This window comes from Pyrgilauda ruficollis, unplaced genomic scaffold (assembly GCF_017590135.1).
Source record: "Pyrgilauda ruficollis isolate IOZ18807 unplaced genomic scaffold, ASM1759013v1 scaffold9, whole genome shotgun sequence".
Lineage (NCBI taxonomy): Eukaryota > Metazoa > Chordata > Aves > Passeriformes > Passeridae > Pyrgilauda > Pyrgilauda ruficollis.
In genome coordinates, this window is record NW_024531043.1 from 4,022,676 (window position 1) to 4,045,600 (window position 22,925).

At 51.3% G+C, this 22,925-nt stretch overlaps 2 protein-coding genes across 3 annotated transcripts in view; both read left to right on the forward strand.

The window, feature by feature from the left end:
* Window position 1: 1 nt before the first annotated feature.
* RITA1 (RBPJ interacting and tubulin associated 1) lies at window positions 2–3,459 on the forward strand (the record flags this gene model as incomplete). Its single annotated transcript, XM_041489122.1, has 3 exons — window positions 2–159; window positions 319–1,207; window positions 1,627–3,459. Coding segments are annotated over 2 exons (693 nt in total), but the record flags the coding sequence as incomplete, so codon positions are not given.
* Window positions 3,460–4,042: 583 nt separating this feature from the next.
* The window catches only part of TPCN1 (two pore segment channel 1), a 42,147-nt gene continuing 23,264 nt past the window's right edge, over window positions 4,043–22,925 (forward strand). The window contains exons 1-3 of one of the 2 annotated variants that reach the window (XM_041488453.1): window positions 4,043–4,096; window positions 4,502–5,074; window positions 21,816–21,940. In XM_041488453.1, the coding sequence (XP_041344387.1) occupies window positions 4,963–5,074; window positions 21,816–21,940 (237 nt within the window). In that variant the 5' untranslated portion in view covers window positions 4,043–4,096; window positions 4,502–4,962. Of the gene's footprint in view, window positions 4,097–4,501; window positions 5,075–18,887; window positions 19,206–21,815; window positions 21,941–22,925 lie in introns of those variants that run through there. The other variant, XM_041488452.1, reaches the window with a different exon arrangement.

Sequence of the window (22,925 nt, forward strand, 5' to 3'; positions counted from 1 at the left end):
TAACCCCCGGGGCCGCCGCCGGGTGCGGGCGTCCTTCGTGGATGAGTCGCTGTTCGGCCGGCCCGCCGGGGCCCGCCCGCCGCCGCCCGCCTTCCCGCCGCCCTGGGCGGCTCCGGCCGCTCCCTCCGCCGGCGGCTCCCGGCCCGGCAGCCAGTGCAGGTGAGCCGTGCTCGGGGCGCTCCCTCCGCTGCCCCGGCTTTCGGGGCTCGCTCCGCCTCGCTGCCCTACGGAGCCCCTCGACTCCCTCGGCACCTCGAGTCCCCCTCTGCCTTCCCCCGCTGTAACCAACCCGCGTTTCTCCGCTTGTCGCCCTCCAAGGTCCCGAAGCCACGCTCCGTCCTTCTGTGACGAGTCCCTGTTTGGTGCCAAGCCCCAGGGTCCTGCCTGGGCAGCTCCGCGGATGAGGAAGGAAGATGTAGCCAAGCTCCATTCGCTGCTCTGGAGCCCCCCGCCTGCCCCCCGGAGCCAGCCTGGCCTGTCCCCACGCTGCAGGGGCACTCCCCTGCGAGCCGTGCCCCCGCCGGCCCCCGCGCCCCCGGCCGCAGCTGAGCCCTGCCGCAAGGAGAGCTCGTGTGGCTGCAGGCATCCCAGGAGCGATGGGAGCCCCGCAGGCTGGGCTGCTCCTGGCAGAGGGCGCTCCCAGTCTGTCAGCCGGCTGAGCACCCCCCCGGACAGGATTCACCTTTCTTCCAGCCTCGGCACAGAAAGGTGGAAGAACCAGAGTGCTCCAACAACCCCTGCTGCCCCCCAGGGCCCTCTGGTGAGGGGTCGGTCCAACAGCGTGTCCGGATCTCCTGTGCCCAAGAATGCCAAGGCAGCAGGTGGCTGCACAGCCAGACCCCCCTGGAAGTGATGCCAAGTGTCCCTCTGGATGTACATACAGCCTTAGTCTACCTGAGACCTCGTTGTGACCAAGCCCACGAGGACCCTGGGCCTTTCCGTGGCTGGAAATGAAGGATGGGGCTGTTCCATGCTGGAAGACAAGCCAGGAGCCTGAGGTGACCACAGTGCTGGGAGCAGCGGCCTCCTGGTTCAGGGCACACCCCCGTGGCACCAAAGCGGGACAGCCTTGGTGGGAGCAGCTGCTTCCCGTGATGTCCAGGGGCTGTCACAGGAGGTTCCTGCTGTCTGGGAAATCCAGCCAGGAGGTCGGAGCAGCAGGAGACAGGAGTGCCCCCGGTGCAGTCCAGGGCCCGTCCAGGCACAGGTACAGGCACGTTGTAGGGACAGTGCAGCTCCGTGGGGACAGGCAGGGCCATGCAGCTCCCAGAACAGGGGGTGCTGCTGGGGTGGGGTCCCAGGTGAGGTTGGCTGGGGCAGTTGGGGTCTGAGGGCCCTGACAGGGACCTTTGCTGAGCATGTGGGAGGTGTCCTGCTCCATCCCACCTGTGCTCGTGCCTGCATCCCCTGTCTGTCCTGCTCAAGGTGCGTCCAAGGTGCTAGAAACCCCGAGGAATAGAGGCTGCACAGCCTCTCTGGCTCCTTCCCAGTGCTCCACCATCCTCAGGGTAAAAATTCTGCCTTTATCCAGTCAGAGCCTTTCTAGTTTGATTTTGTATCTGTTCTCTCGTGCACCCGAGGAACACAAACCTTGGCCCAACCCTCACGGCCGCCTCCTCTTTGCAGGTACTGAGAGGCTGCTGAGGCCCTCCCAAAGGTTCCCTTCTCCAGGAAATGAGCTCCATTCCCTCTGCCTGGCTGCACAGGATGTGCCTTGGTGTCTCCCTGCTGTCCTTGCTTTGTGCCACCAACACCTTATGGACTCCTCTGACAAAGCAGGACAAGGGAGGACGAGCACAGAGGTGAGGAAAGCACTGCCCTGCATCCTGCTGGCAGTGGGATGGCCCCAGGCTGGATGGGGTTAGTGACAGAGAAGGATCTGCCCAGGGATTTTGGCAGCTTGTGGTGTGAGGAGGTGCTGAGTAGATCCATAATTGTGTGGCTGAGGGCTGTGAGGTGCTCACAGCAGTGCCACCGTGTCACCAAGTAAGTGCTCCGAGACAAATCTGAGATCTGTGGGATGCTGCTGAGTGATGTGGGCATCTCCAAAGCTCCTCCACTTCCTTTGCTGAGGTGGGAAAGAGCAGCTCTGTGTGTATGAAGGTGGATAAAGGGCATGGGGTGGGTGATGTGGGGTTTGCAGGCACTGCTCCCTGGGGAGGGAGGCTGCAGTGAGAGCTGCTGAGGTTACTGGGAGTTTGGTAACTCCCATGCCCAGGGAAACACTCACATTCACCCAAGGACAGCCAGGCCAGGTTAGGAGCATCATTCTGTCCCAGAAATGATTTTATTGCACCTTGAGCAGCAGCAGGATTGGGCCTTGACCCACTCCAGCAGGTGGAGCTGGAGGCAGCCAGGAGCCTGCACTGAGGAGAATTTCTGCTCATTTCTGGGCCTGACAGGAAGCAAGAATAACCTGACGTTATTAAAACACGAGAAGGTGAGTGAGGATGCTGTGATTCACTCCAAGCTCTCAGATCTCTCCTCGTGCTTCCCACTGAGGCAATCCAGCAGCTCTTCTCCAGCTGGGGTAAAACTGGGGGGACAGGAAACAACTGAGGCCTTCTCAGAGGAGGGGCTGGCGGTGCTGGTGTCAGTCCCAGCCTGATCAGCTGTGTTTGTGGGCACAGTGAGTGCAGGCTGTGGAGGCTGCAGGTCTCACTGGGCTGGGAGAGAGTCCCGATGTGATTTGGACACTAGATGGAGACAAGAGGGTTGAGGATTGACACGGAGCAGGACTGCTGTTCCAGCAGCAGGTGGGAGAGCCAGCGAGGGGAGTCCTCAGCAAACTGGGAAACTGCCCTGGAATCTGAGCAGCAGAGAACTGAGCCAGTGTGATCCTGGAGAGCTGGAGTCCTTGAAAGAGGAAGCCTCTTAAAATAAGGAGAGATTTTATCTGAAAATCAAGTTAACAGTGGCATGTGTGGCCAGGATTGGCCACTTTACCCCCACTGCTGTGCTTGGGGTCCAAGGAATCAGTGGGGGAAACTAGAGCCCATCTCATCAGCCACACTTTCCTGTCCCACACTGGCCCAGGTTGTCACCAAGGCCTTCCAGGAGGTCAGAACTGGTACTTCCGTGCTATTTACACATGAGGACGATGTTGGTTAAGTATAAATGTGTTGTTTGCATTTTGTTCCATGATTCTCTCTCAGATTGGTGCTTTACTGTTGCCCTGTCCTCTTGTTGTGCCAGAGCTATGCAGCCCAGCACGAGAGCAAAAGCTGCTCTGTTGCTGCTGGAGCTGGTGCTCACGTGGAAGAAAACCCACATTAAATCTGAATGAAATGAGGTGGGGGAAGTGTTCAGTTGTTTCCTCCCTGCAGATCCGGCCTGTCCAGCGTCACTGGTGTCAGCTCGGGCCAGAGTTGTTGATACAGAGGCCTGAACCAGGGGATCCTCCCTGCTGCTGCTCTCATTATTCTGCCTGCTCAGCACTGACATCAGTCTCACCCTCCACCTTTGACTCCACCCTGACTTGTTGCTTATCGGGGCTTGAGGCTGGGTTCCTGCAGGGCTGCTTTGCACTGGAACCAGCAGAGCGCTGGCACGGAGCGGCTACCCTGCACAAGCAGCAGGGCTGGCAGCAGCCTGACCTTGGCAGCTTCATCTCCTGCGGGACCTTCGGAGAGCCAGCGCTCCTGGACACCCTCACGGCGGCCCCTGCGCCAGGGCACGGCTGGGCTGCCCTCAGCGCCCGGCCCATTCCTACCGCCGCGGGGCCTGCGGACTGGGAGGCCCGGTCTCCGTGACTGCCTCGTCTCCATGCGGCGCGGGGCGAAGCGGCTGTCCCCGCCCGGGGGTGGCGCGGGGTCCCGGGCCCGGTCCCCTCGGTCCCCGAGCCGCTCCCGCCCGCGTTCCGCCGTTGCCCGGTGACCGCTGCTCTCCTCCCTGACCTTGGGGCGGGGCCTCGGCGCAGCCAATGGTAGCTCGCGCTTCTGTTCCCCCAGAGCCCACCCCCGCCACCTCGGACCAATCAGCACCCTCATCTGTCTTGAGGGACAACTCTTCTATCCAATGGCGAGGCGAAGTGAGGGAGGCGGGGAGGGAGGCGGGGTTGACGCGGATCCTCCGGCAAAGGATGGGGACAGGCTCGGTGCGCAGATTGGCGGGAGCCATGAGGCCCCGCCTCTTTGGGCGGGGCTCGCACGGTAGCAGCCAATGGGAGGCGAGGGGCGGGGCGCGGAATAGCCGCGTCGCTGCGGGCGCCGGTTCGTAGGGGCCGAGCGGGCCGGGCCGGGGGGTGCGGGGGTCCCGAGCCGGGCGGTCCCGGGGGGGCTCGGAGGGTCCGGAGGGTCCCGGGGCCGCGGGCACGCGGGGCTGGTGAGGAGCAGCTTCACCCAGGGCTGGGAGGAGGGCGCGGGGAGGGCGCCGGGCCGGGCCTCCCCGTCGCGGTGACAGCGCCGTGCCGGTGTCCCTCTCGCTGGACGGGGACAGCGGTGTGACGTCCCGGTGGCGCTGGCCTGGGCCTGCTTCATTTTCCTTTTCCATCCCCTTTTAGAGAAACCCGTGACCTTGTGGCATCGCGCAGTTCAGAAAGGCGCTCCGGGAAGTTGCTGTGTGCGGACTGCCGGCGGCCTGGGCTGCGGCCGGGCGCGGGCAGGGCCATGCGCGCCCGGGACACCTAGCGCCATGCCGGCCGCGGCCGCTGCTGCCGCCGCCGCGGGCTCTGCACTCCGCCGAGGAGCGGCTCGCGCTGCGTGCCCGCTGTCCTGCGAGCCGTGCCCCGGCCGGGAGGGGCAGCCCCGGGCTCGCCGTGTGCGCTGAGCTCGGCACGGACCCGGCGAGCCCCGCGCTGCGCTCGGGAGGCGGCGGTGCTGTCCGGAGATGGGTGCGCGCTGCGCTGTGTCCCCGTGCCCCGCAGACAGCCCCGCGGCGCGGCTGGCCCGGCAGAGCTGCTGACAGCCCAGCGAGCTGCGAGTCGCCGGTTGGAGCTCCGTGGGCCGCAGCACAAGGGACGGCATGGCGGTGAGCATGGACGATGATGTTCCGCTGATCCTCACCCTGGACGACAGCGGCAGCAGCGCCTCAGCCCCTCTGGATGAGCCGGATCGGGAGGAGCTGCCTAACGAAAGTAAGAGCCCTTTGTCGCTGCCTGCCCGGTGTTTGTCGCTTTGCGGTGGCCGCTGCTCCCGGTGACACTCGCAGAGCTGTGGCTCGGTGCGCCCGGTACCCGCAGCTCAGGTGCCCGGTAATGGTGCCCGGTAACGGCAACTCAGGAGCCCGGTAACGGCAGGTCACGGTGCCCGGTACCCGCAGCTCAGGTGCCCGGTACCCGCAGGTCGGGGTGTCACCGCTGGTGCCGCTTGTTGCTCACAGCCCCGTGTGCTGTTGTGCCGCACAATCTCGTGGTTTCCCCTGTGACCTTAAGCCCTTTCCTGCGCGCTGTCCCAGAGCGGCTCCTTCCCGCTGCAGCTATCTCATCGTGCCATAAACATCTGCGCTTTGTGAGGCTCCTTTTGGCTGGTTCTAGTTTACATTCTGATCTTTCCCAGAAGAAGCGTTGATAAATCCCTTCCACATCTTTATTGTGTTCTTACCAAGGAACCTGGAGTACTTTTACACGATATGTGCTGTTTAGTGGGGCATAGCCCCACTGTGCTGTGAGCACTGGCAGGGGCAGAACAGCAGCCAGCATCCCTCAGAAGCTTTGCTTTTCTCAGTGTGTGTTCATTAAATCCCAGCAGCAGGCTGGATGTGGCCAGCAGATGTGTCTGAGCGTGATCAGAGAGTTTCTGGTTGGTGTTACACCTCGTGGATGGATCTGTGCAGTTTTGTCCAGCACATCCCCGTGATTTCCATTTGCAGGTGCACAGGTCTTGTGATCCTGCCCTTGCTGCCACAGGCTGAACATTTGGAACAAATGCTTCATTTCCTGGCCAGGCATCCCTTTTTTCCTCGTTATACCTCTGTGCCATACTGCCTCTGAGATTTGATTCCTCTAGCAATAAGATGAGTTCCCTTATGGCTTCCCAACTCAGGAATTAATTTTGGATAATCAAGATTCTTCCTCCCTCCTCCTCCACCTCCTCCTCTGCCACCCCACAATACAGATCCTTGAATAAATTGCCCAGTTGACTTTCTTTGAGTTCTCTTTTATCCTTGCTTCATCCCATCTGTTTGTCTTTTAAAGTTTAGCCCTCTATTTTTAAGTTAAATAAAAGAGAGATTTCTTCCTCCATCCACGGGTGTATTTATAGGATTCCTTGTGACTAATTTTAATCACTCTTCCCTCTTTCTTTCCCTCACCTCCCATCCCTTCAGAGAAGAAGTTGTGTGAGGCTTAACAATTGCTTGAAGCCAGCATGACTGTGTTAAAGCACAGGCATGAGAATGAATGTATTAATAAATAAAATTCTCCGCATTGAAATACAGAGGAGTTCTTTAGGGACCAATTTTGTGCTTCTTACAGGATCGCTGTGTGGTTTTTGAGAACTCATTTCCTGGCATCCTTGAAATGAAATGTCTCTTATTTGTGTGTTTTAATCACTGTTGAAGTTGGATTTGCTGCAGAAATGTAAAGCTTATACTCTGGAAGCAATGGAGAATGATACAGAGCCTTCTGAAGTCAGGGTGGGATGAGGGATTAGGAGGGGAAGGCTGGCATCAACAACTTGAAAGGCACCTTTATCTCTGGGAAGCGGGAAGCTTAAATCAGGGAGGGAGCACACTGCCAGCAGCACTGGCCAGGGTAAGCTTGTTTAAAAACCAGCACGTGTAGTCCAGCTTTTGCTCTTTGCCTGCACAGGAAATCTGCTGTGAAATGCAGCAAAGTTGTGTCTCGTGGAGGCTGTGAGGAATCAAATGTGTGCCCTCTGCTCTGCTCCCCTTGGCTGCTGAGGGCTGAAATGGCATTAACACAACTGTGTGATGTCACCTCTTCAGCCAGAAGCTTTTCTTTTCCAGGGAAAAAGTGTGAGAAGTGCTTGTCAGGGGAGAGGGAGCCTGCCAGGGTGAAGGTGAGGACATGGGGACAGGGAAGGTCAGGAGGCTCTTTCCTTCTGGCTTTGCCTAAACTCTCATAGTTGAATATTCAGCCAGAATTTGGAGGAGCAGCTCCCTCATTACTGTGCCTGGCCATCATTAACTCCAAGGGATTCAATGGCAGATTGAACACAAAACTTCCACTGAGCTGTGTCCCCAGAACAGGCTGGGGCTGTTTGCAGTGAAGGACCCCCCATCCTCTTCCAGGTGACACTTGGGGAAAGGCAAAGTGCCTGTAGCAGCCCCTTGTTCAATCACATGGTTGAGGTTGCTGATAATTAAATCTCACCCTTGCTTTGTGTTCCTGTGTGCACAAACTCCTCTGCATTGTAGTCCATTCTCCAGCCTGTCACAGCCATGTCACTGAGTGCTGTGTGCTGTTCAGTGTATCAGCTCTCGTGGTTTTTAAGGAACTTCTTGTGCTTTTAAATTAAAAAAAAAAAAAAAACAAACAAAAAAACAAACCTATCCATGGTCTGGCTTTGTTCCAGTCAGGTCTTTGGATAAATGAATTTGTAGTTGTGGATTCTTGCTGTTGATTGCCTGGAACTGGAGACAAGTTTCTGGGTTGAAATAAGTAGAAACAGTTTTCTGAAAGCAAGTCTGTAGCAGATGTAAAAAGAAAGGACTGAAGTGCAGGGGTGAATTCCTCTCCAAACCTTGCAGGAAAGTCCTCTCCTGGGTAAGTGGGTGTCTTGGGGTTAGAATAAAAGAGAGCTAAAGGAGGAAAATTGTGTGGAAAATTGCATTCTTAAAGAAAATGTCCAGCTGCAAAAATTAATCTCCCAAATCCTCCAGCTCTTAAGCATTTAATGAGAGAAAATACTTGCATGGGGAGGAATATTAAACTCTGCCTGCTTGGCTTGTGCTGGGATACAGGGATTCCTGGGAGCTCCCATCTGCAGCCACCACGAAGGGTCAGAACCCTGCAAAGTTGACAGGAATTCAGACCACATCCAGAAAAATGTGCTCCCTGTGGTGCTGATGGTTTTCTGACTGTGCTGTAGGGGCTGGGAAGGTTTTCTTTGCAGCTCCAGCAGCTGAAGGAGACAGGGCGAAGCTCTTGCATCACCTGGATGCACAGTAATGAATGTGAGCTGCCCTTCCCCAGCCCATCTTATCTGAGCATCTCCATGCAAACTGCAGTTAAGCTCCCCAGCCCCTGCCTGAGGGCAATGACTAATGAGAAACTGAATTTCTACAGAAGGCAAGAAGGGAGATGTGAACCTGACTTGGCCTTTCCCAAAATCCTGTCCTGAGAGTGATGAGAACCTGCCAGGGTTTAGTGATTTCCCATCCCTCCTGAACTCCTGGGAAATGTTTGAACAGAGCTCTCAAAATCCCTCCTAAGTGCAGTGTCTGTTTCCATCTACAAAGGCAGCGTGGATAGCCTTGAAACTCTAGGACAGTGTCTCTCCTTGAGCTGATGGGAGCTATAAACAATAAATGAGTGCACATTGATTTATCCTGTATTAGATCAGATACAAGATTCTCCTTTGCCTCCTGCATGGAAATTGCTGTAGCCTCAAGTAGAGTTTCAGTGTGTTCAGAGCAGAAAGTACAGCTCGGAGTGTTGTACATGGAACAATGGGATATTGTCTGTTTTCCCACACAATGGGTGATGGCAGGGGGAAAGAAGTCATCTTTCAACTCTGGGTTTTTACAAGAAAGCAACTGCATCTGCTGTTGAGGTAAAAACTAATTATTAGGGAGGTGGAGGAGCAACTGCCACAGCCAAGAGCGATGTTTTCTAGAAGGATTGTTGGAAAATGGGAACTTATAACTACTTTGAGTGAGGTGCAATCTCACTTTGTGCTGCCTGAGAAGTGAGTTGTCAGAAAACCAGAGCCAGCCTGGCCTTTTGGGAAGGTGAATTATTTGGGAAGGTGAATATGTGCCTGGCACTGCTGGGGACGAGCAGGTGGCCCAGGGTGTGTGAAGAAAATGAGATTTCTCTGTTGGTGAGGTTGGAGGGGCTGCTCCAGGAGTGCTGGGTGAGGAAAACCCAGGGCCTGTTGGTAGAACAGTGTGTGGGGTGTGCTGGAAGGGGCCCTCTGCCCTTGCCTTGGGACAGTTCCCTGATGGAATGTGGGAAGGGGCTTTCAGCAGAGCTGTTCCTTTTGTAGCTGGTTGCTGGACACTCAGGTGGTGGTTCTGAACACTAAGTCTAATTATAGCATTAAAGCATGTTGTAGATACCAAACCTCTCTTAAAAAAAAAAAAAATCCTTTACCAAGCCCCAGCTAAACACTTGAGATTTGGGGCAGTTAATGTTCTTTTTGAGGCATGTGAATTACCTGGGTTTTGATGTGTTTGGCAGCCAATGCAACCTGAAGTGACAGAAATCTCTTCTGTGTTGGATCTGGTTCCAGAACACGTTTGTGTTGGCAGTGAGAGGGTTAAGCCTGTCCATGTAGTCCACAGCTTCAGCCCATCTGGTCATGGCATCATATCAGAGAATCTGGAATGGTTTGGGTTGGAGGGGCCTCAGAACTCATCCTATTCCTCCATCATGCCATGTGCGAGATTTCCAGGTGTAAAACAATTCCTGGAGGGCTGAGGAAGCAGAGAACAAACACCTGGCCTTTGGGAAATGCTGCAACCACACAAACTTGGGAGCTGTGCTGCTCGTGGAGGCACTTGAACTGCTGTGGAGGCATCCTGGCTTTGCTACCTGTGGAGGAAAAGAGGCATTTCAAATGTCAGCCACCTGGTAGATTTAATAAATCCTTCAGGATCTGTAGGTTTTGATCCTTGTGTGGAAACAGGGTTGTTTCAGAGGTGCTGTTTGGGCTGAGGCACTGGGGCTGAAATGCTGCAGCTAATTAAGGTGAAGGAATGAAGGGGATGAGGGAACAAGGAACTGCTTGCTTTGGACCTGGCAGATTCCAAGATTTCTGACAGCCAGGCTCTTAAACAGCCTTTTGGATTATCTGGTGCCTTTCTTGGATGCTGTGCAGGATATTTCCTCACGTCATGGCCCCTGCTTCTACCAATTTGCCTTTAATTAGTTCCAGCAGCAGCAGCGCTTCTGCTGCTGCCTTTAGAGGTGAAACATGGCCAGAGCACAGGACTGGGGTCCCATTTTGGGAAGCAGCTCCTCCTTGCACCTGGGGTAAGTCAGGTAATGCCACTGTGGGTCACAATCTCACCTGGAAAGTGCTGATGACACCTGGTGCAGGAGGGGACAGGTAGGCTTCATTCCTTTGTTATGAGGAGGTGCTGTTTTGCATTGCTGTGCATGATTCATTTTTCTTAATATGCACCTGCTTAAAATTTATAGAGAGAGGAATTTTTTCCAAAGCATGAGTGGTGCTTTTGTGGTGGATTGTTGGTTATGCCTCTGAAAGTCTCATTTCTCTGACCTAACAGCCTTGCATTCTGCAACTTCTGCCAGGGCTCCTCTAATCCTTTCCTGGCCTAGATGATTTAAAATGAATGTTTTAAGCAAGCAAAGCGAAGCAAAAACTGCCTCTGAGATGAGTGAGGGGTGAAAATCTTGGAAAGGGAAACGAACACCCAAAACATAAGGAGATTATTGTTTTCTCCTTCAGTACAATTCGTTTCCCTGGGTGATGAGCTCTGTAAGCTCAGAGGAAGGAGGGAAATGCTGCTTTTTAGAAGATGTTGGGGATCTTTTGCTATGATGTTAGAAATAATGAAAAATGTTTCTGCTCTGAACCATCCTCTGGAATCTCACTTGTCCTGAGAATTCAGGTTTTAAGGCAGGGCTGTGCTTAAATACTTGGATAGTGCTGGTGCCTTTCTTTGATGAGAAAGAGCCCTGTGTTGTCCAGAACTCAGCAGCATTTGTGTGGAGACATTCTCACTGTGGCTCTGTGAACGTGGTGCCTGTAGAGGAAGAACCCCAGGCACAGTAAAGCACCAGGAGGGATGGAGGGCTGCAGTCATTGTGGGTATTTTTTTCCAAGCCTTCCTTGTTTTCTGAGCTCTGCAGGAGAGTGGTTTGCACAATGCACACGTTGTGTCTCTCACAGTGGGATGCTCTGTCAAACAGAATCTCTGCGCTGTTGACTCTTTCACGCAGCGGAAAAAAAAAAATAGAAAAAAACCCAGTGATTTTTGTCTTGAATGCCCCATGCTGTTCAAATCTGAGCTGGTAACTGCATCTACAAGGTAGAGAAGACTTGGGTTAGTGTTCCATTATCCTGGAGTCAAATGGTTCTTTCTCCTTTGTCATCTCCTGCAGCACTGGGGATGGAGATCAACTCACACTGTAAATCCAGGGGTGATCCTGCAGAGTGGGGCAAGGAGTCTGGAAGCTCCACGCTCCCTGAAGATGGGAGTGATGACCATGATGCTTTGAGGGAGGGAGTGCCTGCCCTTTGTGTGTCTTTTCTCCAGCACAAGTCCCACCTTTCTGGGCTGAGAGCAGAAGACCAGGGTGTTTCCTCCCTGAGCTGATTGCTTTCAGTGGAAAATGTGGGCTAAGGGCATGTGTCGTGTCATCAGGGGGCTCTGCTTTTTTGAACAGGTGGTCCTGGAATTATAAAAGATGTTAAGGAGTTTGAAAGTGTTGGAGCTGCAATTTTCAATTGACAACTTTCCAGCTCGAACCGGTCACTCCTCAGCCACCACAGCTGACTTGGAAACATTTGGCTCGGGAAGCGGAACAACAGTTGGAAACAAACAGTGATTAGTTTTTTCATGGCTTCCCAGGGAACACATCACTTTGTTTGTTTCCCCCCTCATTTTGTGGTTCCTGTGGATTTTTAAGGCACTGTAGATGCAGGATGTTCAGTTGAGCCAAGCCTGTGTACTGGCAGATTAAAATGAGCAAAGGCTGAGCACGCTGAGTTCACTCATCATAACCAATATGATGCTTCTCAGAACTTCCTTTGCCCTTGGTATCTTCACTGAGGAATCCTGCCTGCTGCCGTCAGCCCCCCTGCGTTGAAATCCCATTTTACCCATTTCAGTGCTGTAAGAAGTGCTGTATAAACTAAACAGGAGCATCTGTGAAGTGGTTAGAGTTGTTGTTGATTGCCTTTTCCTTATTGCCTTCAGGGGATTTAGGCTTGAATTTGCTGGAAGTAGAATTTATGAGGCAGAACGCTCCATTTCTGATCCTTAAGCTGGGGAAGAGTGCGGTGAATTTGATCGGGCTTTTCTCCTGCCTCCCGTGTCTCTGGCTTTTGATCTGGACCTCGCAGGGCTCTCTCTGTGTCTTTAACATAATTGCTTTTTGCATGTGGAGAAGAAGGCTGCTTTTCACACGGCTGCTTGCTTTCTGGGAGCTGCAGGAGCAGCGTTAGGGTTTGGGCCATCTGTGAGTGGTTCTGCAGGATGCTCGGGCACCTGTGCCTCACCTGGGGACAGGGAGGCACCAGAGGGGAGCTGGTGTTGGTCCACAGCAGCACCTTGGGCTTGGGGACAGATGCTGGGCATGGCAAGAGGACACTGCTGCAGTTTGAATCACACTGAGGGGGTCTGGAGCATCCTGTGCTGCTTTTACAACCTCGATCTGGTGATGTCTGTTTGGAACAAAAGGCTTTTCTTCTCCTGCTTGTGTGTGGGGGAAGAAAATTTAGGATCTGTCTGTCTGCACAGCTGTGCTAAACCCCCTGGTTCTGTGGGGCTGGACATGTCAGCTGCACTTGTATTTCTCACCTAATATGTGAGTTTCTGTATTGCCACTTGGGAATGCCTGTGGTTTATTCCAGCTATCACTGTTTTGCAGAGAGAGCTTTTTCACTATCCCCCACAGATCTGGGAAAGTTTATGGCACAAAAGGAAAGTGGATTTCACTAGAATGCACAAATATGTTCCTGGTCTTCATTAACCAAATGAAGAAATGCCTGTAGAATTCAGACTAAGGAATCAATCCTGGGAGTGGGAGCACTGAGGAAAATGTTGACATTTGGGTCAGGGGAGTGAAGTGACCAAGTCAAAGCCCTTTCTTTTCAAATACAAGGCTGGTGGCAGGACCTTATCTCTAGTGGTTGTGAAGGAGAAGATTTAAACAATCTAAATTTTCTATACTTTGAGCCAGCACAAATGCCTAGAAAGCAGAAGTGTTCATGGAAGCTTTAAAGCTGTTGGAGAGGCAGCAAAAAATCACAGTACCAACATGCCTGGATACAGATATTTAGATATATATATATATATATATATCAAATATATCAAATGAAGGAATAGTACCTGGGAGCGGAGGAAAATCCTGAAGAGAAATGTGGTCAGCAGAGTTCAAGGTGTTCTAAAGACTTGAGAAATAAAAAATCATATTAAATTATTCCAGCCTGTCAGAAGTACAGGGCTTAACACTCCAGTAGTGCTACAGGGAAGCTCAAGAAATACTGAATATATTCTATATTTGCTGAAAAGCCAGATGACACAGTCATTGCATGACCTATTCTTCCATCCCCACAATAAATAGAGATTAAACAGCTGATTCTAAAGGCTGGCATTTAAAAATCAGCAGATGACTTTTGATTTCTGCAGCAGAGGCAGTCTGTACATTGCCGTGAGAGTGACTTTCTTCCAGCCCCAGAAGGTGTTTTGCACCAGGCAGGAGATTGCAGGCCTGCCAGCCAAGATTTCCAGGCAAACAATGGGAAACCAGCAGTAGCTCTTCTAAAATCTGCATTCAAATGACATTTTTTGTGTGTGTGGAAGACTTTTGAAGTCAAAGTTGTCAATTTTCTGAAGATGTGGTTCTGTGTGAGGGCTGCAGGACTTGAAGCAAGAAGGACCAGTTGAGGGAAAATCAGCTGTTGAGCAGATGTCACATCAATGGTTTAACTCCTTCCTTCCTCTCCATTAATTGCCATTAAATGCAACCTGCAGTTGCTGCCAGCAGTGGTTTCCACCAAATGTGCAGAAGCCTTTTTTCCTAATGGAGAACAGCTCCCCAGCTCTTGGGGCTGAGGTTTTCCCTGCTCCTTGACACGTGTCTTCCTCTGAAGTTGGCAGCTTCTCTTCCCTGTGTGAAGGACAAGGCAGAGGAGATGTGGCAGTGTTGTATTTCAAAGGAGTCAGCGTGGTGGAGTCGTGTTCTAACACTACAAAACACAATTACCTCCTTAGCATTGCTGCACCACAGCAAATAACTCTAATTGGTCTCAGCCTGTCATGGGAAGATGTTGAGAGTTTGTTATTTAACTTTTAAATTTATGTCGTTTTCCTGCTATCCCTCTTTCTTCAGGGGAAAAAGGTCAGTAAGGCACATACCTTATTGCTGCCTTCTTCATTCTGGTGCTGCTTTGGCCATGCTGGAGGTTTGTTACCCAAATTAATCCTGGTTTCTCCCAAAGCTCCCTCTGCTTCCCAGTGCTGACTTTGTGACTTCCCTGGAGAGCTGCTGGTGGCTGGAGCTGGCAGTCAGAACTGGCAGCACACTGCTCTCATTTAAAAGGCCAGATTGCAGCTTAATCAAACATCTTTCCAAACTGCATCAGGGAAATCCAGAGGCTCTGCTTTGGAGAATTGAAATGAGGAACATGCTCTTAAACTGCTGACATTGTGTTGTTACCGAAGCCAAAGCAGATCTTTAATGTGTTAAAAGCTGGAGAGACTGGTTTCCCTTTTTGGAACAAAAAGAGGAAATTCCTTCATGTAACAGGATATGTTAAAGAAATGCTAGAGCTGAGGGACTCTGATATTGTCTCTTTCCATTACTTCCTCAAAAATTATGAATTAGAAATGTGTGTGTGTGTATTTCACATCTGGCCTCTCTCTCTGCCTTAGGCAGAGCTGTCTCTTCTGTTTTTCCTTTTTGGTTCGGTTCAGCAAAACCTTAACTGCTTCCAATTGTTTTTTCCATTCATTAGTTGTTCCACAGAGCCCCTCAATGACTCAGATATTTAATTCCAGTGATGGTATCATTTTATCTCAGTGTGTGTGAAGCCTTTGTTGCCGTGATACAATCAGACTGATGAGATTATGGAGCACATTGGCTGCTGAAAGGATGGATAATGGGAGTTGTAGGTGATCCTTCTGTTGTGGCTTTGGCTTCTCCTTTTTGGTGGTGTTGTGGTTCATTTGTTGAGATAAGAAATAAAGGATATGATACCAGCAGCAATTTGGCTTGACACAAGTAAGGTTCTTAATTATAGCTTCCTAATGCAACCTTTCATTTTGTAGGACTTTTACTGAGTAAAAATGCTTTGGATTGGACTTGGCAGCTCTGTTAAGGCAGGAACTCCTGTGTTGCACAGTTTTATTTTGAAGGAGTGCCTGGTTCCAGCTCTCCCTGTGATATTTCATGGACTCTCAGATGCAGGAGGATTTAATCCCACATCTGTCAGGAGGCAGCTTTGTGCAACAGGGCTTAGACAGGGGGTGGTTTGCATCTGTCAGTTCATCTTCAGCTGCTGAAGTCCTGCTAACCTAATTATGGATTCCAAACATCCCAAAAAGGAGGCATCTGCCCCTCTGCCTCTTGCTGCTATGTATTCAGGAGTGAGAGTTGTCCCAGGATCAAACAGTTCCTGGCCAAAACTTCCCACATAATATTTCAAGGGGGAAAGAAAAGCTGGAGTGACTCAGGGATGAGATCAGAGGAGAGCAGGTGTCCTGGGGAGACGAGGCAGTGAACTGCACAGATGAGGATCTCCAGCCAGCAGAGCTTGGCTGCTGTACATGGGGAAAATTATCCTCATCCTTATTTTCCTGGAAATCTTTAATTATTTTATTTTTTTTTAATTCTTCTTTACAAATGTCTGTCCCCAGGAGGGTGTGCAGGAAGTGAACATCCGAGTGAATGATCACGGCCCTTCTCCCGAGCTGCAGAGCAAAGGGTTAACTGGCTCTGCCTCACTCAGAGCTCCCTGGATGGAGCCAGGGTTTCTGCTGGGGTAAACCATTTCCTACCATGCCTTAGCTCTTCTGGCACGGTGCTCATTTGTGCCCGGGGGGTTTTCCATGTGTGCAGTGCAGATGCTAGCGAGGATGCAGTGCTCCCCTGATGAAACAGCGCTGCCCATCAGCTGTCTGCCGGGGAAGGAGCACCACGAGAAGAGGCAGTGATATAGAAAATGTGACTTACCATGCTGAGGGACATCTGCTCCTCCTTCACGAGGACTCAGCTCCCCGTGGTGCTGGAGGCAGGATGTGAGCTCGTGTTGCTGCATCCTGGAGTCAGGGCGAGGACGGGCAGCTCGAGTCGCCTTTTACCACTCGCAGGAAGTGGCAGCGTCCGTATTTTATAAAAAAACTTTCCTGTGTTAAATAGGAAGCTGAAGTGACTTTATTTGTTGAGCTTCACAGCGAGTGAGTGCTGTGAGAATACAGTAAGACAAAGAGCCCGAGGCCTCTGCATATGTTTCTGCTGTGCTGTTGTCTCCAAGGAAGAGCATGACTCAGTTACGCTGGCTCGAAATATTCCAAAGTAGATTATTTCTCCTGTAGCAGAAGGGCTTGGCACTGCTCTCTGTTGGAGATGCCCTTTTTTCCTAGGCAACAAACTGACAGCAAATTGTTTAGACTTCCCCATGGCTGTTCTCTTGCTTCCCACAATGTCCCCTGAACCAGGACAGGCACTGGGATGTTTTGGGCAGCAGGGACCAGTCCTGCAATGCTCCCGTTGGCACGGCGCTGAGCTGGCAATCAGGCAGCAAAGGCAGAGATTTCCCTGTCTGTCTGTCTGTCTCACCTCTGAGATGTGTGGCCAAGTGCCAGACCAGCTGTGCTTTCCAGGCAGCTCCCAGCTTTTTTTCTCCGGGGTAGGTGAGCCTGGCCTTGAAGAGACAAGCAGCACATGTGTGTTCATGCCTCAGTGCTTGGAAGGAGCAGTTTCTTATCAGCCTCCTTGGAGGAGGAAGGGAAGATTAATCCTCTGAAGGTGAAGCTGCATGGCCTGTGAGCCCTTGGGAGGGAAAATGCCATCATTGGTGCTGGGACAACTGCAATACTTGACTAAAATCTGGCTTTGGAACTGAAGATGCCTGCACAGATTGTGTTGGGGAAGGGTAGGCATCTACCTTATTTCCATGTTTTTTTATGGATTTGCACCTTCTGTAGTGAGTGTTCAGCTGATGAGAGCTTTCCATGAGAGAGGAGTGCTTCTGGACTGCTGTCCTTCTCCTCCTTGTCCATCCTCACCACAGCCGCAGGGAGCAATGTGGCTGAGAGAGCCAGAAACCTCAGCCAGCACAGGGCTCCTGCCCTGGGACAGGTCTTGGGTGTGAGCTCAGGAGATCCAGGAGCACCAAGAGAACCTTTGGTCCTGCTGGGATCTGCCTTCTTCCATGGGCTCATGTTCAGTGCTGTGGGATGCCTGGTTGGGCTCTGTGACTGAGTTTGGGAATTACAGATCCAGTGAAGATGGAGGGTGTGAGAAATAGGGGGGATTATGTCACTGAGGAATGCAAAGCCTGGAAAAAAAATAACTCCAGCTGAATGGTAGAATGGTAAAATCATGGAATGCTTTGGATTGGAAGGAACAGACACATTTTTGGAGAACAGGTTGCTCCAGGCTCCGTCCAGCCTTGAACACACTGGTGACTGGCACTGCCCAGACCATGTGCCCTGGACAGTTTGACCTTTCCCCTATGCAGGAGTTGGTGCCTTCCTTCCTCTTCTCTCTTGGTGGATCAGGGACCTTGCAAGGCCATGTGAGTGAAGATGTGTCCTGTCTCCAAAGTTGTGTGTCCTTGGCATTTCTTTTTTTGCCTGTCTAGAGAAACATTACTCACTGAAACTCACTGGAGCAACTTGCATATTGCATCTTACATTGACTCCACACGTGATGCATGAACAGCATGAATGACAGAATAAAGATATTTTTTGCTCATTTATGTCACTTCTGCCTTCACATGTTCTGCAGTGTTCTGTCATCACGGGTGTACTTGCTAAAATAACAATATCTGGGCAGGATGGAAACTTAACATCCAAACCATCCTCAACCATTTAGGAGAAAGCCCTGGTAAGTCCAGTAAAGGCTTTGGAGGCAGGCAGTGAGCCAGTGAGGGAATCTCAGTTTGTTTCAGTGCAAGGCCATAAAAAGTGTGTGCTGTCTGGCAGGCAGAACATCTGGCAAACTGGCTAATGAGAGCCAGGCTGGGGGAGTTCCAAGGCAAATGGAAGAGCTGCCCTGTAGGGTTGGTTTATAGCTCTCTGAATTTGTAGGAGGTTACTAGTTTGTTGGATTTTTTTTTTAAATACTATTTCTTTAAAGAAGTGCAGACATCAAAACCCGTGGAATTCCAGAGCGAGTTTAGTTTGATGTGTAATAGCTGGCTGGGAAGGGTGATTTATCCCAGCCTCCTGTGGATGTTTTCTGTCCCTTATTCTCCTCTCAGCTCTGCCCTGGAGATCCCCCATGGCTGCATGAGCTCCTCCGAATGAGAGCAGTTTGTTTGCTCTCGGCCCATGGAGAGTTTTTCCTTCCCCTAAGCAGGGAATTTGTTTTGCAGAGGGAGAGGTTTGGGCTCTGGAAAGTTTATGCTCCTTCTCTTTCTTCCTTGTTTTTTTGTTTTTTATTGTAATGATGACATATGGAAACTATTTACACAGGAGCATGCTCGGCTGCACTGAATGGAAATGCTGGAGTCCCGGCAGTCTCGTTCCGGATGCCTTGTGTAAGCAGCCAGCTGGTTTTGCTTTTCCTTTTTTTTTTTTTTTTTCCTCTTCCCCCCCCCTTTTTCTTTTTTCCCTCCCTCCCTGCCTCTCTGTTTTCAGGGAACGACTGGGATAAGTTACACAAGTGTAAGGAAGGAAGCTTTGCCATCTGTGACCGGCTCAGTTCTCTTCCTTTGGCGTGCCCCTTGCGCTGCAAACTTCACCAAATATCTGTTTTCTTTTTTGCGCTGGAGATTCCTTGCTGTGCCTGCTCAGCACTTTGACTCCTCTCCCGTTAGCTCATCGTGAGCAAGTTGTGCTAAATGCCAAAACACGAGAGCGCAGCACACGAATCCCCGCTCCGCCAGCACGCTTGTGCCTGGCAGCTCCTCGTCCTGCAGCTAAACCTTCCAAAATCTCACCCCGGGAAACACCCAGGGAAGGGATCTCACTGAGGTCTGAGCCACCTTCCTCAGAGGGGAGGGGAGAAGCCGCTCACTTCTGCAGGCAGCAGAGCGGAGTCTTTTGTGCGGAGCTTTCCCCCAGGAAGCTGCGAGAGCGAGGAGCAGCTTTGGGAAGGAGGCAGGAGCTGCGAGCGCCAGCGGCTGCCATGCAGTGGAGAGAGCTGCCTGCCATCTACCTCGAGGATCCCGGGAGCCCTGTGGAGAGATCCTCCTATCTCATTGAGCTCCATACTGATGGTAAACGCCGTCGGGGATGTTGTGCAGCACGAGCGGAGCCGAGCTTGCATTAGTCTATGTCATTGTTATCATGGGAGCAGCTGAGGAAATTAGCTCGCTGGAGGGCTGCCAAGCACACAGTCAGAGGGCTGCTCTTCAAATTTATTATTATTTTTATTATTATTTATGACCCAGATGATGCTGTTGCCTCAGGGATGCTAGATCAACCTTCTGGTACCTGATGGGGAAGGAGCTGATCCACAAAATGCAGCTCCCCACCGGAACACTTGAGTGCATTTTCTGTTGTCTGTGCCTGGTTTAGACAGCAGGAAAGCATCTTGATTTCTAGAGCTGTTTTTTGGTTCTGATTTGCATCTCTGAGTGCTGTTTTGTATTTGCAACCTTGGTCTCAGAGCTGGGACAGCTCTCCTGTGGGAAACACAGAGCAGGGTCCTGTCCTGGGTTTTGCTGGGGTGTGTCTTTTCCTGGTGTTGATCCTTTCCAGAGAGGCTAATTTTTGCAAAAGAGCTGCTTCAAGGTTAAAGGTGATTTTGGCATCTTTGGGCAAGGTCCAGTGTGTTGGTGTTTAGGTTAATGCTACAAACCATTGCTGTTTTGGTCACAGTGTGTTTTGGTCCTCGTAAATTTTGTATATTCTGTAATGTAAAGTCCAGGTTCTGATTAAGATATGCTCCTCCTGTAACTGGTAAGCACCAAATGCGAAAAGGTTTTGCTCTCAGACTGCAGTTTGGGGGAGTCTGTCTTTTTGAGACACATCCCCAGTAAAAGCTTTCTAAATAATAGCATTTAAGAACTTTTTAGAGCTTGCAATATAACGCTTCTGATTTTTGCATATGGCTGTCATCTCTTAGTTAAAAAGCAGACGAACCAGAAGGCTGCCATTCCAGCTCCGTGGATAAATAAAAACTCCATCATTCAGGTTTTTTTTTTTTTCAGGAGCTGTGCTAAATCAAGGGGTGTGGGGGAGGAACCGGCCTCATTCAAACATTTGTCCAGATTTTGAGTGGTATTTTAAGGGTGTGGGGGAAGCAAGGAAGAGAAACAGGCTTCGTGCTGCAGAATGCTCAGCAACCTGAGTGTGCAATCTGGAAGGTCGTCACAAACCCCAGAGAAATGTTATCTTCATTTGATTTGGGGGTGGGAGAGGCAGCTGTGGCTGTGCACTGGTGAAGGGGCTCTGATTTCTTCCCACTCCCTGCCTCTGCCAGGAGCACATGGTGCCATTTCTCTTGGCGGGTGCAGAGTTTTTGGCATGGGCTCCCTCTCCACTCCAGAGGGTGTTCTGGAGAGACTGAATCAGTAATTCATCCAGGATTATTTTGTCACAGCAAATCTTCAGCAGGCTGTCATGAGAGGGGAAGAGAACCTCGTGGTGCTTTTTGCCCACTCGCAGATAACAGCTTTGAACACGGGGAGAACGGGCTGCCACGCCGCAGCTCCTGTGCTCATAAAAAAAGGGGGAAATCAGCACTGCTGTGCTGGCAAGCTCAATTTTACATGTACCCACTTTGGGAACATGAGGCACTGGAGGAGGGAAGTGTCTTCTGAGAGCAGGAACAGCCATGTGATGTGGGAAATGTTTGAAACTCAGGAGAACTGAGAGTGTGGCTGGCTCCACCACAGGCCCTAAGCAGGTCTCACTGCTGGGGCTTCTCTGCTCAGTATTCTTTGTCAAAGGTAAAATAAAACCCCCAGTCCCAGAAGAAGAAACCAAGAGAGATTCCCTTTTTTTACAATAATTGTTTTCTTGCTTAGTTTTCATCTGTCTTAATAGCACTGAGGCTGCATAATGCAAAAATGGCAATTATTTTGGAGTTTACATACATGTCCTGTATAACTCTCCTGTGGGAAGGGCACTGTGTATGTGTAGCTCTGCGTGGGAGTTATTTTTTTGCAATTGAATTGTTTTGGGGTTTTTAAACAAAATCTTTATTTACAAAATCTGGTTCACACTTCAGTATGGCATTGTTCTGTAGTTTTTTTGCTGGTGAGAAGGACAGGCACACAGAAATTTCAGAATTAATGTGTGGAGTGTGAACAGAAAATTCATCTTGCACTTTGTTTGCATCAGAGGGGTGTCGGTACTTATCAGCACCTCAGAGTGTTGATGTGTTATTTAGTGACTCTGAAGTGCTGGAGAAATGGGGCTTTCTACTCAAAGTACTGACAGCTTGTCTCCTCACACTGGTGCCCCGTGGCAGGGGCTGTGTCCATCCTTCCATGGCCTCTGCTCCAAGGACATGTGCAGAAGCTTCCTGCTCCGTCAGCAAACGCTCTTCTCTTTCCCGGGCTGGCCATCCTGGGAGGCTGCTGGCTGTTACCTGCCTGCCTGTGGTTTGTGATGTTGATAGCAAGCTTCAGGCATGACAGCACACAGCTCTGAGCCAGGAGAGCTGCTTGCTGCACTGAGTAGGAAGCTGTCTCTTCTGATGATCTTCCAGGAGCGTTCCCCTGTGCAAGTGCTGGGTTTGAGTGTCTCTTTAAAGCTCCTACCTGCCAAGAGTCAATTTGTCAGTGTGCAGCTGCCACTTTCCCAGCTGCTCTGGCTGTCTGTGATCCCAGAGCCTCCTGCTGCACCCCTGATGGCTGATCCCTGTTTCTGTGCTGCAGATGGAGGCAGCTATGACGTGGTCAGTGATGCCTCCAGCCCCGCGGCCAGGGAGTGCTGCGCCCAGCAGAGCTCTGCCCGCCACAACTGGGAGATGAACTACCAAGAGGCAGCCATCTACCTCCAGGTGAGCCCTGCTGCACGGGGGGAGAATGCTCTGCAGGAGCTACGCTGGTTCTTGGCCATGTTAAACAAACAGCTTCTGTTCTGAGGCTGAAAATTGGGTGCCTTGCCAGGGATTCTGCTTCGGGAGTGGGGCATTGCTGGAGGCATCTCCAGATAGGCTTTGGAAGTCATTTGGGGCAACTAACAACAAAAACCCATCCTTTCCCAAGGACTGTGCTGGCTGGGGGTTCAGCACATGCACAGTTCTGCCACCTTGGTGTGGAGATTTCTGTAGCTGGTCACAGATTGTCATTTCATGTCTGCACTCGCTCCAGGGGGAATGGTCACTGCTCTCCTGGTCTGGAAGTGCAGGTCCCAAATCTGCCTGGGCCATGGGGTGGCCCAGTTAGTGTCAGTCAAGTCCTGCAGATCATGTGAGACACGAGAGAAAGCAGAGCTCTTGATTTATACAGGATTAAAGGTTGCTGGGATTAGGATCAGCCCAGGAGTGAAATTCATAGTATTTTACACAACGAAGAATCAAACCCCACCCGTGCTTCAGTTACCAGAAACACCATCCTTACAGCAACAAAGGGTTTGCTTTTTTAAGGTTGCTGTACATCTGGTGTGAGGAATTGGCCACCAAAACTGAGCTTCTCCCAGAGCTGTCCAGTCTGAAATGGTTGCTGGTTCCATTACTGTCTGTCCTTCCTTCTCTTCATTCCCTTCCAAAGCTCTGAGGTGCTTTGGACCCAGTTGAGGTTTCTTTTTTTGTTTAAGCCACTGCAAAATTACAGAAGCCATTTGTTCCTCCGTGCTCTGACCCCACAGGACTGAGAAATCTCACTTCTCAGATATTTTAAAACAGTGTAGGCTGGACCTTGACAACACTTGAGCTCCATGGTGTGCTGGAGCAGCCCTGACTTCAGCAGGGTGGCTCCAGCCTCCATCCCAGGCTTTTGTTTAAACTGCTGATTATTGGAGCAGCTCTGCAAAGGGTCATTGAG